Source organism: Oncorhynchus keta, chromosome 10 (genome assembly GCF_023373465.1).
Source record: "Oncorhynchus keta strain PuntledgeMale-10-30-2019 chromosome 10, Oket_V2, whole genome shotgun sequence".
NCBI classification, from domain to species: domain Eukaryota; kingdom Metazoa; phylum Chordata; class Actinopteri; order Salmoniformes; family Salmonidae; genus Oncorhynchus; species Oncorhynchus keta.
The window spans coordinates 17,433,927-17,449,189 of NC_068430.1; the positions used below are offsets into that span (position 1 = coordinate 17,433,927).

The 15,263-nt window shown below is 44.4% G+C and overlaps 1 protein-coding gene across 49 annotated transcripts in view; it reads right to left on the minus strand.

Moving 5' to 3' along the window:
- The window catches only part of LOC118373737 (forkhead box protein J3-like), a 167,863-nt gene that overhangs the window by 75,330 nt on the left and 77,270 nt on the right, over positions 1 to 15,263 (minus strand). For all 49 annotated transcript variants that reach the window (XR_008144368.1, XR_008144375.1, XR_008144372.1 and 46 more), the window contains exon 2: positions 6,781 to 7,243. Coding sequence is in view for 1 of the 49 variants with exons in the window: in XM_052526573.1 (XP_052382533.1) it covers positions 6,781 to 7,104 (324 nt within the window). In the remaining 48 variants the exon portion in view is untranslated. The remainder of the gene's footprint in view (positions 1 to 6,780; positions 7,244 to 15,263) is intronic.

Sequence of the window (15,263 nt, forward strand, 5' to 3'; positions counted from 1 at the left end):
CATTTAGACTGCATGTACTGCAATAATACAACAGTATGTATATGGAGATCAGGGGCATTCAAGTCAATGATGGCATAATGGGTGGAGTGCCGGCCATTGTGAGGAGCAAAGCAGAAGTAAATACAGGAAGTAAAACCAGGTAGTGTATCCATCAACGTGGTGTGATTTGTTGATTAAACGAGACTCACATTTAAAAAAAATCCATTCCATTGTATGCGCCACATCAGTTAACATAATTTCAATGAACATTTTACATTACAATGGAAGTTGCATCACAATACCAGACAGCCATTGGGAGTGTACCCATGAGTTTACCAGTCAAATTGCCAGGGTTAGAGGTTCCAAACCATTCTCCCGGTGTGCAGCGGGAGAGGAGTTTGAAAATGCTATGTCGGGTCCGCAGGCAAATTGGTGCTGTGACGTCGTCGTGGCAACAGCAAAACATAATCTAGCAAAGTCTAGTGACAAATCAAGGGGCCAATAGGGATGGGGGAAAAAATCTAAAATAATTGATAGTCTGATATAATTTACTATGTATTGTGTTGTTTGGACAATATCGGCCTCACAACCACAGACCATGAGTAACCAGACCATGGCTTTTGTGTCGAAAAACACATTTTGACTGGCTGGGCCTGGTTCTCAAGTGGGTTTATATGAATTGACTGATTTCCTTAAACTGTAAATCAGTAAAGTCTTAGAAATTGTTGCATGTTGAGCTTATATTTTTGTTCTGTATAAATAATTACATATACACACCACCAGTCAAAAGTTTTAGAACACCTACTCATTCAAGGGTTTTTCTTTATTTTTACTATTTTCTATAAACTATGACATAGCACATATGGAATCATGTAGTAATCAAAAATGTGTTAAAGAAAAAATATTTTTATATTCTTCAAAGTAGCCACCCATTGCCTTCACAGCTTCGCACACTTGCCATGCTCTCAACCAGCTTCATGAGGTAGTCACCTGGAATGCATTTCAATTCACAGGTGTGCCATGTTACAAGATCATTTGTGAATTTTTCTCCTTCTTAATGCATTTGAGTCAATTAGTTGTGTTGTGACAAGGTATGGGTGGATACAGAAGATGGTATTTGACCAAATAGGGCCAAGTCCATATTATGGCAAGAACAGCTCAAATAAGCAAAGAGAAACGACAGTCCATCATTACTTTAAGACATCAAGGTCAGTTTATACAGAAAATTACAAAAACTTTGAAAGTTTTTTCTAGTGCAGTCGCAAAAATCATCAAGTGCTATGATGAAACTGGCTATCATGAGGACCGCCACAGAAATGGAAGACCCAGATTCACCTCTGCTGCAGAGAATACGTTCATTTCGGTTACCAGCCTCAGAAATCGCAGCCCAAATAAATGCTTCAGAGTTCAAGTAACAGACACATCAACTGTTCAGAGGGACTGCGTGAATCAGGCCTTCATCTTCGAATTGCTACAAAGAAACCACTACTAAAGGACACCAATAATAAGAAGAGACTTGCTTGGGCCAAGAAACACGAGCAATGGACATTAGACTGGTTGAAATTTGTCCAAATTGCTTCCAACCGCCGTGTCTTTGAGAGACATCGTGTGGGTGTACAGCTTTCCGCATGTGTATTTCCCACCATAAAGCATGAAAGAGGTGGTGAGATGGTGTGGGGTTGCTTTGCTGGTGACACTGAATTATTTAGAACTCAAGGCACACTTAACCAGCATGGCTAGCACAGCATTCTGCAGCGATACACCATCCATCTGATTTGCGGGACTATTATTTGTTTTTCAACAGGACAATGACCCAATACACCTCCAGGCTCTGTAAGGTTTATTTGACCAAGAAGGAGAGTGATGAGTGCTGCATCAGATGACCTGGCATCCACAATCACCCAACCTCAACCCAATTGAGATGGTTTGGGATGAGTCGAACCACAGAGTGAAGGAAAAGCAGCCAACAAGAGCTCAGCATATGTGGGAACTCCTTCAAGATTGTTGGAAATGCATTCCAGGTGAAGCTGGTTGAGAGAATGCCAAGCCTGTGCAAAGCAGTCATCAATGCAAAGGGTGGCAATTTGAAGAAACTCGAATACACTTTTTTGGTTACTGCATGATTCCATATGTGTTATTTCATAGTTTTGATGTCTTCACTATTTTTCTACAATGAAGAAAATAGTACAAATAAAATACAACTCTTGAATAAGTAGGTGTTCTAAAACTTTTGACCAGTAGTGTGTATCATTTTGTTGGAAGGTTATGGCTGTTTTTTTAATGAATGTCTTCATCTCTAGCCATTGGTTACACAGTTCTAGGTAACTGTGCCAGCCCAACTAACACAATCCTGTTTCCCGGAGTTGGAGTGGAGCAAAGAGGAGTTTGCAGTGTCATCTGTGGGCGTGGCTCCAACGGACACACGTTTTCAGAGGACGTGATCAGATTAGACGGCCGGTTCTTAGCGGGATTATGAACCTGTTTTGTAAACATGGATTTCAAATCTCTGCAGATAATAAACGATTTTGTATTGACTGGGTGGGATCCCGGTAATTCTCTGGTATCTAGACATTTAATACCTGTACACTGAGGTTTATGCGTGTTGCACCACTAAGGATTCCACACTAATGCATTTCAGCGGTAGCCTATAAGGCCAACAGTTCCCAAACTACGGGTCGCGACCTCATGTGGCGTCGTCTGATATGAAATGGGGTAGTGGGAGAATTTCAAAAATCCAGGGGGATCATCTTTGCATCTCAAAATCATTGTAATGTGGTTTACCTTAAAAATAGAAATGATCAAAGGGCACACTTGAGCGTTGCACTTGAATCATTCCCACGGTGAAAGGATAGGCCTGCTACGCTATGAAACCACACTATTGCAGAGACGTTGATATTACTGGACGCAATTGATACGGTGAAAACCATGTGTGGGGAGGCAGAGACACAGAAACTCACATCAATACCTTTGTCAGAAAACACTGTTAAACAAAGAACGTATGCTATTAAAAGCAATCAAGAGGAAACTGACTGAACGACTCAAACTTCAAAAAGGACGTTAGCTGTGAGGGCCGAGATGCCCATGCATTGATTTTTGTTCGCTATACTTGCGGGGGATGCTACATATTGTTCAGTCTCACAATTCCCAAGCAAGAAACAGCACAGGGGATGTTCATTATGCTGCGTGACTATATTGACGAAAAACAGATTCCATGGGATCGAATGGTGGGTTATTTTGAACATGGCGGGACAGAGGACAGGCCTCTGCCTGCTAGTTCTGAATGTGTCTGTCTCTGCCATATGGACACATTGTACGATACACCGAGAGCAACTAGCGGCAAAAGAGCTGAGCACAGAACTCAGAGATATAGTGCAGCAGGTAACTTCAATTGTAAACTACATCAAATCACATCCATTTGCCTGTTGCAAATGGATGTGGAGATATGGATTTGAGCATGACAATGTTCTTTTTCACACCAAGGCTTGGTGGTTATCATGGGGGAGCGCTGGAAAGATTTTTCGCATTGAGAGGGGAACTGTTGTCATTCACAATGGATGTAAAAATACACACACACACACACACACACACACACACACACACACACACACACACACACACACACACACACACACACACACACACACACACACACACACACACACACACACACACACACACACACACACACACACACACACACACACAAAAAATATTCGGTTGATCTTGTGTAATGAAAAGGTGTCCACTTGCCTATGTAACAGAACGATTTGGGAAATTGAATACAAGAATGCAGAGGAAATATAAAAAAACATTCTACAGATGAGTGACCAAATCAGTGTATTCAGAGGAAAGAATTATAATTGGAGAGAGTTTCTCAAAAGTGAACAATTCCCGTTCCCTTGGCGGTGCATGTTTCTAACAGAAAACAACATCAGTAAGTGTCCCGGCTGCTATGAGACCAGGCTGGTGTCCCACACGAGTAATGACTGCTCACCTCCAACGCTTGAAAGAGGACTTTAGGACCTACTTCCCAATCCGTTTGACTGTGATCCTGGCTCAATTGACATGCAGGTAAGTGAAATTGAACAGCTGATCGAGCTGTCATGTGACCAAATCCTGCAGACAACACATTCACTGGTCACTACGGAGGAGTTTTGGTTCCTGCAGTCTCCCTCTGAGCATTAGTGCTGCGTTCAAGACAACTGGGAACACGGGGGAAAAAAGGGCTCAGACTGAGAAAGATTGTTTAACGGTCATCCAACTCAGAATTCCAACTCGGGAACCTTTCAAGAGGTCTGAATTTCCGACATGAAGATTACTGACAATTTGAGTTCCCAGTTGTACTGAAAGCTGTATAAAGCTCATGGTACCCTGAGCCAAGTTAGATCTGTGGAAAGCTGGATTCAGTGCTCTCCTCTGTATTAAAGCCAAATATCGATCCAGGTTGGAGAAGCTCTGACGCGACATGCATCAAGCACACCCATCTCATTAGTGGTGGTGAAATAACCTCCATTATGTCAGACTCATTTGCAATTGACTTCCATCGCCCCACATTAAAAGTATGTGATAGTGAGTTGAGAAGACAATCAGAAAGTGTTAAAATGTTTTTCAATTGACTGCTACAGCCCCAAATAAAAAAGTCAACATTCATGTTAATTACATTTTTTTTCCCACATAGTTGGGCTGGTGAGAATGTTCAGATATTAAAATTGGGTTGTGTTCCAAAAAGAGTGTGTGAACCCCTGCAATAGGCTGTGTGCTCGGAGAAAGCAAGTCACGGCAAGGACAAAGTTAGACACCCAGGCAGGACATGATCGCTTTAAATTCATTAGTGGACGCTCAGGAAGGAGCCAGACTGTGTCAAACTCATAAGCTTAGAAACTGACCCACAGCCTAACGTCTTGATAGCATTAAAAAGTCTCAAGAGGCGAGAGCATCTGATAGGAGACACCTCCTAACCTGGGAGAGACCGGATCGCTCTTATTCGCCATTTAATCTGGAGAAAGTCATTAGGGCCAGCTCCACATATCCAATATTGAAATGACGTGGACTCGAATGGATGGGATTGAGCAGCAAGATTGAATTGAAGTGAATGGAGGATAGGACTCCACACAGAGAGGGGTCCATTTTAGAATACAAGAAGCTCTATAAAATGTACATACATGATTCTATCATGTAACCTGCTCAGTGATATTGGTACAAATAGATACGATGGGATGAGGGGGAAACTACAGAAAGGATGATGCATCCTTAGGCAAGTGTTCTTGTAAGAGGCATACTGGGTCAACAATACATATAATACAGGAAGAGCCCGTGCATTTCTAGCTGGTCCCCAAACAACACCTTTAACTTATAGCGCCTGCCCTACAGCACAGGCCCATATCGAAAGAGACCACACCATGACTCTTTTGTATCACTTCAGAGTTAAAAACATTGTCAAAAAGGTGCGTAGAGAGTGTGTAAGATAGCCTCTGTCTAAGTGCCTGCTCGTGGTCGCTGTGTGCATATTCACTCCTTCAAACGCAGCATTCATATTTTTTTTGACCTTGATGAATTATCTGTTCTTATTGACAGCACTTATTGATATTTCTTAAAGGCGTAGGCTAATGGAGTTCTATTGAGATGATTAAATGAGTTGTCGGCGCCAGGATGAGCCCGGTCTCATCTCGGCGGCACCGCCTGCATTATCATACAGAGCAGACGTGTGCGTGCTCTGGCTCCTAAATTCCTGCAGCGCGCCGACATCACTGGGGGAATAGCGGAGCGATGACTGCATCCGACCTAAATTCACCTCACCTAGACTTGCTCACAACAACCCTCACACACACCCACTAAAAAGGAACTAGAACACACGCTATAGGTGCATTCATATCCTAGTAGATACAACGTAGGATAGGATGACTACTGCTGCAGATTGCATCCCCAGGACTAGCACCCTGCTAACTGAACTACATGCTTTTGCTCTTAGAAAATGGAAATAAATGAACAGGGAGTAAAACATGTGTAGTGCCATTACATTTTTAACATCACAACCTGAAGATTGTCAACTTGAATATACAAGTTAACATCACCATAAAGTACAGATGTTAAAATATGTTCAAACGGTCATTATCCACTAAAGTTTAGTGTCCTTAGCAAGATATCGCATATCGACAGAGTTTACATGACGCCAACTCAACCCAATTTTATAATATTGTTGGATACGTTCTTCCCCTTCCATAGATTCACACGCACTTGCTCTCACACACAGGAAATGGGCTACATACATTGTGCCTGGCTGCAATAAAGCAGAGCCTCACATTCTAGTCCATATAAATGTCACTGACTGGAAAAAACAATATCAATTTCTATCTGGGCTCTGTAAAAGGCAATCAGCATAGCTTCATCTCTGTATATCACATGCTCCTTGAGATGACACAGCACTGGCTCTCTCTCCTACATAATGGCTTTCTCCTATCAAGGCAACTGCAATGAATAATACCACCCATGAATGGGCCATTTAGTCTGTGTTCGCTCAGATAGGGCCATCTCTCGCTCTGAATATTCATCCAGAATTGTACACTTCACACAGTTCTCAGGGCTGCTCCTATTATTTCACTCAAAGATGTAAGGCACTTAGTGGATATAGAGTGGGTAGTCTCACTTTGAGCTTTAGTGAAATAACAGTGTGGGTGATTATTATGAATGACAGTTAGCTTTATGTCTAACTCCATGTCTACAAACCATCTCATACACTCTGTCATGACATCAGCTCAGAATGACATCCATTCTACTCCAGCTCCTTTCTGTCCATCATCTTACCTTCCAGCCGCTGCCTGCCTCCCGGTAGTAGGGGAAGTTGTCACAGATCCACTGGTAGATCTCACTCAGGGTCATCTTCTTCTTAGGCGAGCTGTTGATGGCGAAGGTGATGAGGCTGGCGTAGCTGTAGGGCGGCTTGCCGTCTTTGTGCTGCTGGACCTCCTCCTGGTCCAGAGTGGTGTTGGGGTCCAGCATTGCACTCTTCTTGCCCATGCCCGGCCCCCCGTGGTGCCCCTGGGCATCAGCCTTCTGGATGGCTGCCCGCATGGTCAGCTGAGGCAGCCAATCCATGGAGGTCAGACTACTCTCCAGCTCCGACGTCATAGTGACGACAGGCTGGGCTGCGGCGAGTCTGCGCGGTAGAAGGGGGTTGATGGGTAAAATGCAAGCCAGGTGAGTTGAGGCTGAGGACAGGGCTCCCCTAGCTCAGGGCTTCAGCGATCTAGCCGTCTCTGAGTGAAACCTAGAAGATGAGGAAGAAGCAGAGTTTTTAGTCCAGCTACACACATTTGGAAATTACACTAACAATGAGGTTGGTTGAGCATAACTAATTACATAAACATGTCTGGCAGCTAGCTAAGCATTCAGTATCAAATTAGTTCCATATTTCCTGTAGTGAAACTGTACACTGGAGACTGGTTTTTGGTACTTTCAAAATACCAGGGCTCCCTTAACATGTGGATGCTTCCCATTTTTCACGTGAATATAGAAGGGTTGGGAAATGCCAGGGACCTGGCAATAAAATAATAATGACACTAAGTGCCGATACAATATTTACATTGCCATTTTAGTCATTTAGCAGACGCTCTTACGGGAGCAATTAGGATTAAGTGCCTTGCTCAACAGCGCAGACCTATTTTTCACTTAGTTGGCACGGGGATTCGAACCAGCAACCTTTCGGTTATTGTCCCAACGCTACCTGCGGTTAAGAGAGATTCTCACGATTCTATATATGTATCTCGATTCGATACTTCTATTTTATTGTGATTTGATGTTCCACACATACTGCTCACCATATGTCTGCAGCAGAGGGAGAGCATGACAAAACAAGTTTATCAATAAGTGCTGAAGACATGTTGGCTCACTATTAGGAAAGAAATGGAGAACAAGCTTTGGGGTGAAAAACACAGAACTTCTGGAGCAAGTACAGCCCACTAGTGCTAACTAAAGTAGAAGGAAAACATGCACGTACGTGTGAATATATTAATAGTTTTATTTTTTTACAGTCAAATATTGATACATCCCAATATTATTTTTGGACAATATTGTAACTGTACTGATTTTTTCCTCCATCACTAGCATATAGGCAGTGTTGTTGTGTAAACAGATACTGGACACCGGCAGGTTTGATTGACTGTCTGGCCCCAAGTCTGTGCCATGTCTTCAGTTACACTCCTGAGCTATGGTAGTGCAGTTTGTTTCTGTGACCACATAGAGAAACTAATCTGAATCGTGTTCATAACACCAGGCAGGGCCGTCTAGCAACTACTCATAACCCCTGATCCCAGGCCAGCACACAGGTACTCTAACCCCAAATATCCCACCACCCCTGCAAGTTAGCTGATTCACACTCCCTCTCCCTGCCCACTCTGCTCTGCTGCCCATGCTAGATGGGGAATTGTTTTCACAACTGCCAGCGAAATGGTGGAATGGCTCATGAGGAATTGCGACCCTCGTGAGGTTAGTAAACTCCCCTCCCCTCCCCTTTCTCTCCCACAGACGGGGCCTCTGACGTAAACAAGCAGCCCTGTGCAGTTGTGCCAACCACAGTCCTCAGCTCAGTCCTCTGCACCCACAAACAGCTTCTCTCTGCGATCGCGGCCCTGCTTCTATTTTAAACCAGAGCGAGGCCTAAATGTACAGGCATAGATAGGTGAACGCATGCCGCCATGCAAAACAAGCCCCCTGTTTAGAGTGACACCGCACTATGACGGCGAGAAAGTCCTGCAGGAGAAAGAGAGCGGAATCTCCACTCTGTATGTGTCCTCATAAGCCCGCCTTGCTGTGTTAAATACTTCACAGGCCGCTGAGGGTTCGAGGGGCAGTAAGAATGCCCTTGACAGAGACAGAGACTAGGTTAGTGTGCAGCCGCAGCTCACCGACTGAAACCTCAGTCTAGTGGTAACAGACCCCGATCTGAAAGGAGATGCAGCAGCACTTATAGCTCACTGCTGCTTTATTACATGACACTACCAAACACCACAGTGGCTCTGGAGCTAATTGAAATATAAGGTGAGTCAGGACCTGCTAATGAGAGTGATTCATCATGATAAAATGATGGCAGAGCGGCACGGTCGGCGCCCAACCCTCTCCGAGAGCAAATAAATACCGTATTCTCATTAAGTACCATTGAACACAGGAATCCCAGATTGTTATTCAAATTATTGCATTTCAACACAAGCCACATCACTCGGTGTCTAAACCTCACCCTAACTAACCCGGCATGGTCTCTGTGTGTGTCTAAACCTAACCCTGCATGGTGGGTGGGTGGGTGGGTGGGTGGGTGTGTGTGTGTGTGTGTGTGTGTGTGTGTGTGTGTGTGTGTGTGTGTGTGTGTGTGTGTGTGTGTGTGTGTCTTTGTGTGTCTTTGTGCATGTCGCTCTCTGGAGCCAGTCCTAACCTGTGTGTCTCTCTCTGGAGCCAGTCCTAACCTGTGTGTCTCTCTCTGGAGCCAGTCCTAACCTGTGTGTCTCTCTCTGGAGCCAGTCCTAACCTGTGTGTCTCTCTCTGGAGCCAGTCCTAACCTGTGTGTCTCTCTCTGGAGCCAGTCCTAACCTGTGTGTCTCTCTCTGGAGCCAGTCCTAACCTGTGTGTCTCTCTCTCTGGAGCCAGTCCTAACCTGTGTGTCGCTCTCTCTGGAGCCAGTCCTAACCTGTGTGTCGCTCTCTGGAGCCAGTCCTAACCTGTGTGTCGCTCTCTGGAGCCAGTCCTAACCTGTGTGTCGCTCTCTGGAGCCAGTCCTAACCTGTGTGTCGCTCTCTGGAGCCAGTCCTAACCTGTGTGTCGCTCTCTGGAGCCAGTCCTAACCTGTGTGTCGCTCTCTGGAGCCAGTCCTAACCTGTGTGTCTCTCTGGAGCCAGTCCTAACCTGTGTGTCGCTCTCTGGAGCCAGTCCTAACCTGTGTGTCGCTCTCTGGAGCCAGTCCTAACCTGTGTGTCTCTCTCTGGAGCCAGTCCTAACCTGTGTGTCTCTCTCTGGAGCCAGTCCTAACCTGTGTGTCTCTCTCTGGAGCCAGTCCTAACCTGTGTGTCTCTCTCTGGAGCCAGTCCTAACCTGTGTGTCTCTCTCTGGAGCAAGTCCTAACCTGTGTGTCGCTCTCTGGAGCCAGTCCTAACCTGTCTGTCTCTCTCTGGAGCCAGTCCTAACCTGTCGGTCACTCTCTGGAGAGGAATGAACGTGCTGGCAGCATCATATCTATCCAGAGGTCAGAGAGTTCAGGCCTCAACTGGAGGTTGACCGATTAATCGGAATGGCTGATTAATTAGGGCCGATTTCAAGTTTTCATAACAACCGGAAATCTGTGTTTTTGGGCGCCGATTTTGCCGTTTAAAAAAATAAAATGTTTACACCTTTATTTAACTCGGCAAGTCAGTTAAGAACACATTCTTATTTTAAATGACGGTCTAGGAATGAGGCAGAACGACATATTTTTACCTTGTCAGCTCGGGGGATCCAATCTTGCAACCTTACAGTTAACTAGTCCAACGCTCTAACCACCTGCCTCACGAGGAGCCTGCCTGTTACGCGAATGCAGTAAGCCAAGTTAAGTTGCTAGCTAGCATTAAACTTATAAAAAACGATCAACGACTGTCGTTGCTCCAATGTGTACTAAAACATAAACATCAATGCCTTTAAAATCAATACACAAGTATATATTTTTAAACCTGCATATTTAGCTAAAAGAAAATCCAGGTTAGCAGGCAATATTAAACAGGTGAAATTGTGTAACTTCTCTTGTGTTGTGCAATGTAACAGGAATAGACTCATGGAATGCCACCCGTTAGATAAAATACTGAACGGAAAAAAGGTTTTGGTCAATAACAAAAGTTTCTCAATACTTTGTTATATACACTTTTGTTGGCAATGACAGAGGTGAAACATTTTCTGTAAGTCTTCACACACTGTTGCTGGTATTTTGGCCCATTCCTCCATGCAGATCTCCTCTAGAGCAGTGATGTTTTGGGGCTGTTGCTGGGCAACGCACTTTCAACTCCCTCCAAAGATTTTCTATGGGGTTGAGATCTGGAGACTGGCTAGGCCACTCCAGGACCTTGAAATGCTTCTTATGAAGCCACTCCTTCGTTGCCCGGGTGGTGTGTTTGGGATCATTGTCATGCTGAAAGACCCAGCCACGTTTCATCTTCAATGCCCTTGCTGATGGGAGGTTTTCACTAAAACTCTCCCGATACATGGCCCCATTCATTCTTCCCTTTACACGGATCAGTTGTCCTGGTTCCTTTGCAGAAAATCAGCCCCAAAGCATGATGTTTCCACCCCCATGCTTCACAGTAGGTATGGTGCTCTTTGGATGCAACTCAGCATTCTTTGTCCTCCAAACACGACGAGTTGAGTTTTTACCAAAAAGTTATATTTTGGTTTCATCTCACCATATGACATTCTCCCAATCTTCTTCTGGATCATCCAAATGCTCTCTAGCAAACTTCCGACGGGCCTGGACATGTACTGGCTTAAGCAGGGGGACACGTCTGGCACTGCAGGATTTGAGTCCCTGGCGGCGTAGTGTGTTATTGATGGTAGGCTTTGTTACTTTGGTCCCAGCTCTCTACAGGTAATTCACTAGGTCCCCCCGTGTGGTTCTGGGATTTTTGATCACCGTTCTTTTGATCATTTTGACCCCACGGGGTGAGATCTTGCGTGGAGCCCCAGATCGAGGGAGATTATCAGTGGTCTTGTATGTCTTCCATTTCCTAATAATTGCTCCCACAGTTGATTTCATCAAACCAAGCTGCTTACCTATTGCAGATGCGGTCTTCCCAACCTGGTGCAGGTCTACAATTTTGTTTCTGGTGTCCTTTGACAGCTCTTTGGTCTTGGCCATAGTGGAGTTTGGAGTGTGACTGTTTGAGGTTGTGGACAGGTGTCTTTTATACTGATAACGAGTTAAAACAGGTACCATTAATACAGGTAACGAGTAGAGGACAGAGGAGCCTCTTAAAGAAGAAGTTACAGGTCTGTGAGAGCCAGAAATCTTGCTTGTTTGTAGGTGACCAAATACTTATTTTCCACCATAATTTGCAAATAAATTCATTAAAAATCCTACAATGTGATTTTCTGGAATTTCTTTTCTCATTTTTTTTGTCATAGCTGAAGTGTACCTATTATGAAAATTACAGGCCTCTCATCTTTTTAATTGGGAGAACTTGCACAATTGGTGGCTGACTAAATCCTTTTTTGCCCCACTGTATACATTTTATTTTGATTTTTAAATTTTTTATTTCTTTAAAATCGGCCGATTAATCGGTATGGGCTTTCTTTGTCCTCCAATAATTGGCATTGGCGTTGAAAAATCATAATCGGTCGACCTCTAGCATCTACACTTAGGAGCCCCAGGTAAGAGATTACCACTCCACACACAGACCCACTTTGATCCGGCTGAGGCCGTCACTGTCGCTTTAACAAACCAGGGGTTTTCCTCATATTTAAATACATTTTGAGTGTGGTGCACACTTGAACTGAGTGGAAGAAACACCTGGACAAATGCATTTATATTCAGAGGCGCGCAACTGAGTGGAAGAACCCACAAACAGCTTCTCTCTGGGATCAGCTTCTCTCGGTTTGATCCCCCTCGGATTAATGGCTGATTTGGTATTAATAATAATAATATTAGAGGTGGACATTAAATATTTTAATCCAACAAATTCTTGACACGAGTTCCCTACCTTTTTATTACACAAAGAGCACTGACTGAATCACTGTCATGTGTTTGTACCTAGGGCTGATGTCTCAATCAAACACAGTGCAGACATGTAGTGCCCAAACCCTTCAGTCAGGCATCATGCTCAGTGAGGCAATAGGGTGAGTAATGACAGCCTGCAGTCCTCACCTTAACATCACAGTAGATTACACTGTCTCCTTTGTGGTGTTGTGAGAGAATGGAGGAGAGGAATTGTGTTGGAAACTCACCCCTCCCACATTCCCCTCCTGCTAAATTGTTGCAGACGCCTACACTTGGCAAGCGTTCCATAGTTTCAGTACCTACTTATAGCTCCATATAGGCTATTTCATGTAAGTACCTTTAAACGTTTAAATGAAGTTGGGATCTGTAACGTTAAGAAAAACCTGCCCGCCCCTCTGCCTTCGCCCACGAGCTGGCCGGCCGGCCCGCCCGCCCCTCTGCCTTCGCCCACGAGCTGGCCGGCCGGCCCGCCCGCCCCTCTGCCTTCGCCCACGAGCTGGCCGGCCCCTCTGCCTTCACCCACGAGCTGGCTTGCCCGCCTGCCCTTCTGCCTTCGCCCACGAGCTGGCCCTGGTCTTGCAAGCACGGGGTAGTCTTGGTTGCTGAGCGGGTGGGGGTGTTTTTGTCTCATAATATGAAATGACAGTAGGCTACCGGTATAGCCTGTATCGATTACCCTTTTCAGATAGAATGGTATGTGGCCCCTTGAAAGCACCTTGCCTACGGCATGTTTGTTAGTCAGTTAGGGTTGGCTACACTACGGCTTTTTAATCTGCCGACACAAAACGTTCTCTGAAGAGAAACAGCATTTTACTTGTCTGTAAAGTAATGTCGCTTCTGAAGTGGGACTAACTTCTAACACTAGGCGACCAGAACTGTCAATCCTAGCCTGCCTGCGGGCAGACCACTTGCCTAAAAAAGTACTTTAAAGTTTGTTAAATAATGCTCCTTACCAAGACATTTAGTACAAAGAAGGCACATCTAGCTATCACACCATAAAAAATAAACAGCAGCAACATTTGTTGTCAGGGAAACAAAATAACATATGCTGAAGCAGAATTCTACTGTCTGAAACGAGACAGACACCCTTTTTTATGTCTGGAAAGTTCAATTATCCACACGTTACTGTAGCTGCTTTCTGTGTCTGTAAAGGGTCATGGTAGATTGAACTTCATCACCCGGCCGGAGGTCATACATAAGTAAAAGTAACCATTACAATGAATTGACCTAGGAACGCGAAGCGAGGCGGCCATCTCTGTCGGCGCCGGAAGTATCCGTATGATTTTTTTCTTAGCCTTTTAAATGGGAAAGCGCTAAAAAGAAAACCAGTATAACCAGTATAACAGTTAATAGAAATCATCCATTTGTCACATCCCTACTTTGACGACCTATTGTTTTCTTCACCACGCAACAGAACCTAGTAGATGTATTCTTAACCCGGAATCATTTCCCATCCCAAAGGGATATCCAGCCTCCAGTCACACTTCCAGATGTACAACTCATGATGAGTACCAGACCAGTGTTTTTCTGCACTTATCTGCAAAACTTTTTACTCCAGTCATGCAGCCGTTACAGTTTAGACTTCAGTGCAGCATAGGTCTGTCTGCCTACACAACAACAATAGACTCATGGCCATGATACTAGTGCTACACATTCACTTTACACCCAGACATGATGAAAATGCATACAGTTACATATCATGGTTTCATTTTTGGACCATATTTTATCGATTTCACTCCAATTATCGATTTGTACCATAGGTACCGTGATGTTATTTTTGGGTACCAAAGGTACCGTGATGTTCTTTTTGGGTACCAAAGGTATCGTGATGTTCTTTTTGGGTACCAAAGGTACCGTGATGTTCTTTTTGGGTACCAAAGGTACCGTGATGTTCTTTTTGTACCATAGGTACCGTGATGTTCTTTTTGTACCATAGGTACCGTGATGTTCTTTTTGTACCATAGGTACCGTGATGTTCTTTTTGTACCATAGGTACCGTGATGTTCTTTTTGTACCATAGGTACCGTGATGTTCTTTTTGTACCAGCTTGCACTAGTTGGCAGTACCAATGCAAAAACACCAGTATTTCATCCTATAACTTGCTCTCCATCTTTTTCAATAGAAAGCCACGTTTTCAACACTTATTTCCACTACTGATCAAACTAGTTCTCATGCTCTTATCCCAATTCAGCAGAGATAGTGAGCAATATGTTTGGAACGTCGAATCGCAATACATATCGGAACCTAAGTAACGTTGATAATATCGTATTGCGAGTTCCCTGGCAAATTCCAAGCCCTAATGAACGCTGCATTCAAAACTGACAGAATCAAACACTTAACAATAAATATTTATACCAATGATGGTTAAATACTGCCCACAGCCTGGCCTGTTGGTGTGTGTGAGGAGAGCGTGACGGTAGCTTGGCGACGGAGAGAGGAATGGCTCTGCGAGCTCCCTCTGCTACGCCTGAAGATCTGGCACACAACTCACAACAACAGTGATGTAACCTGGTAACAAGCTTTTGGCATCATCTCTCTCCACTGAAACCCTGGCCATACCTTCCAT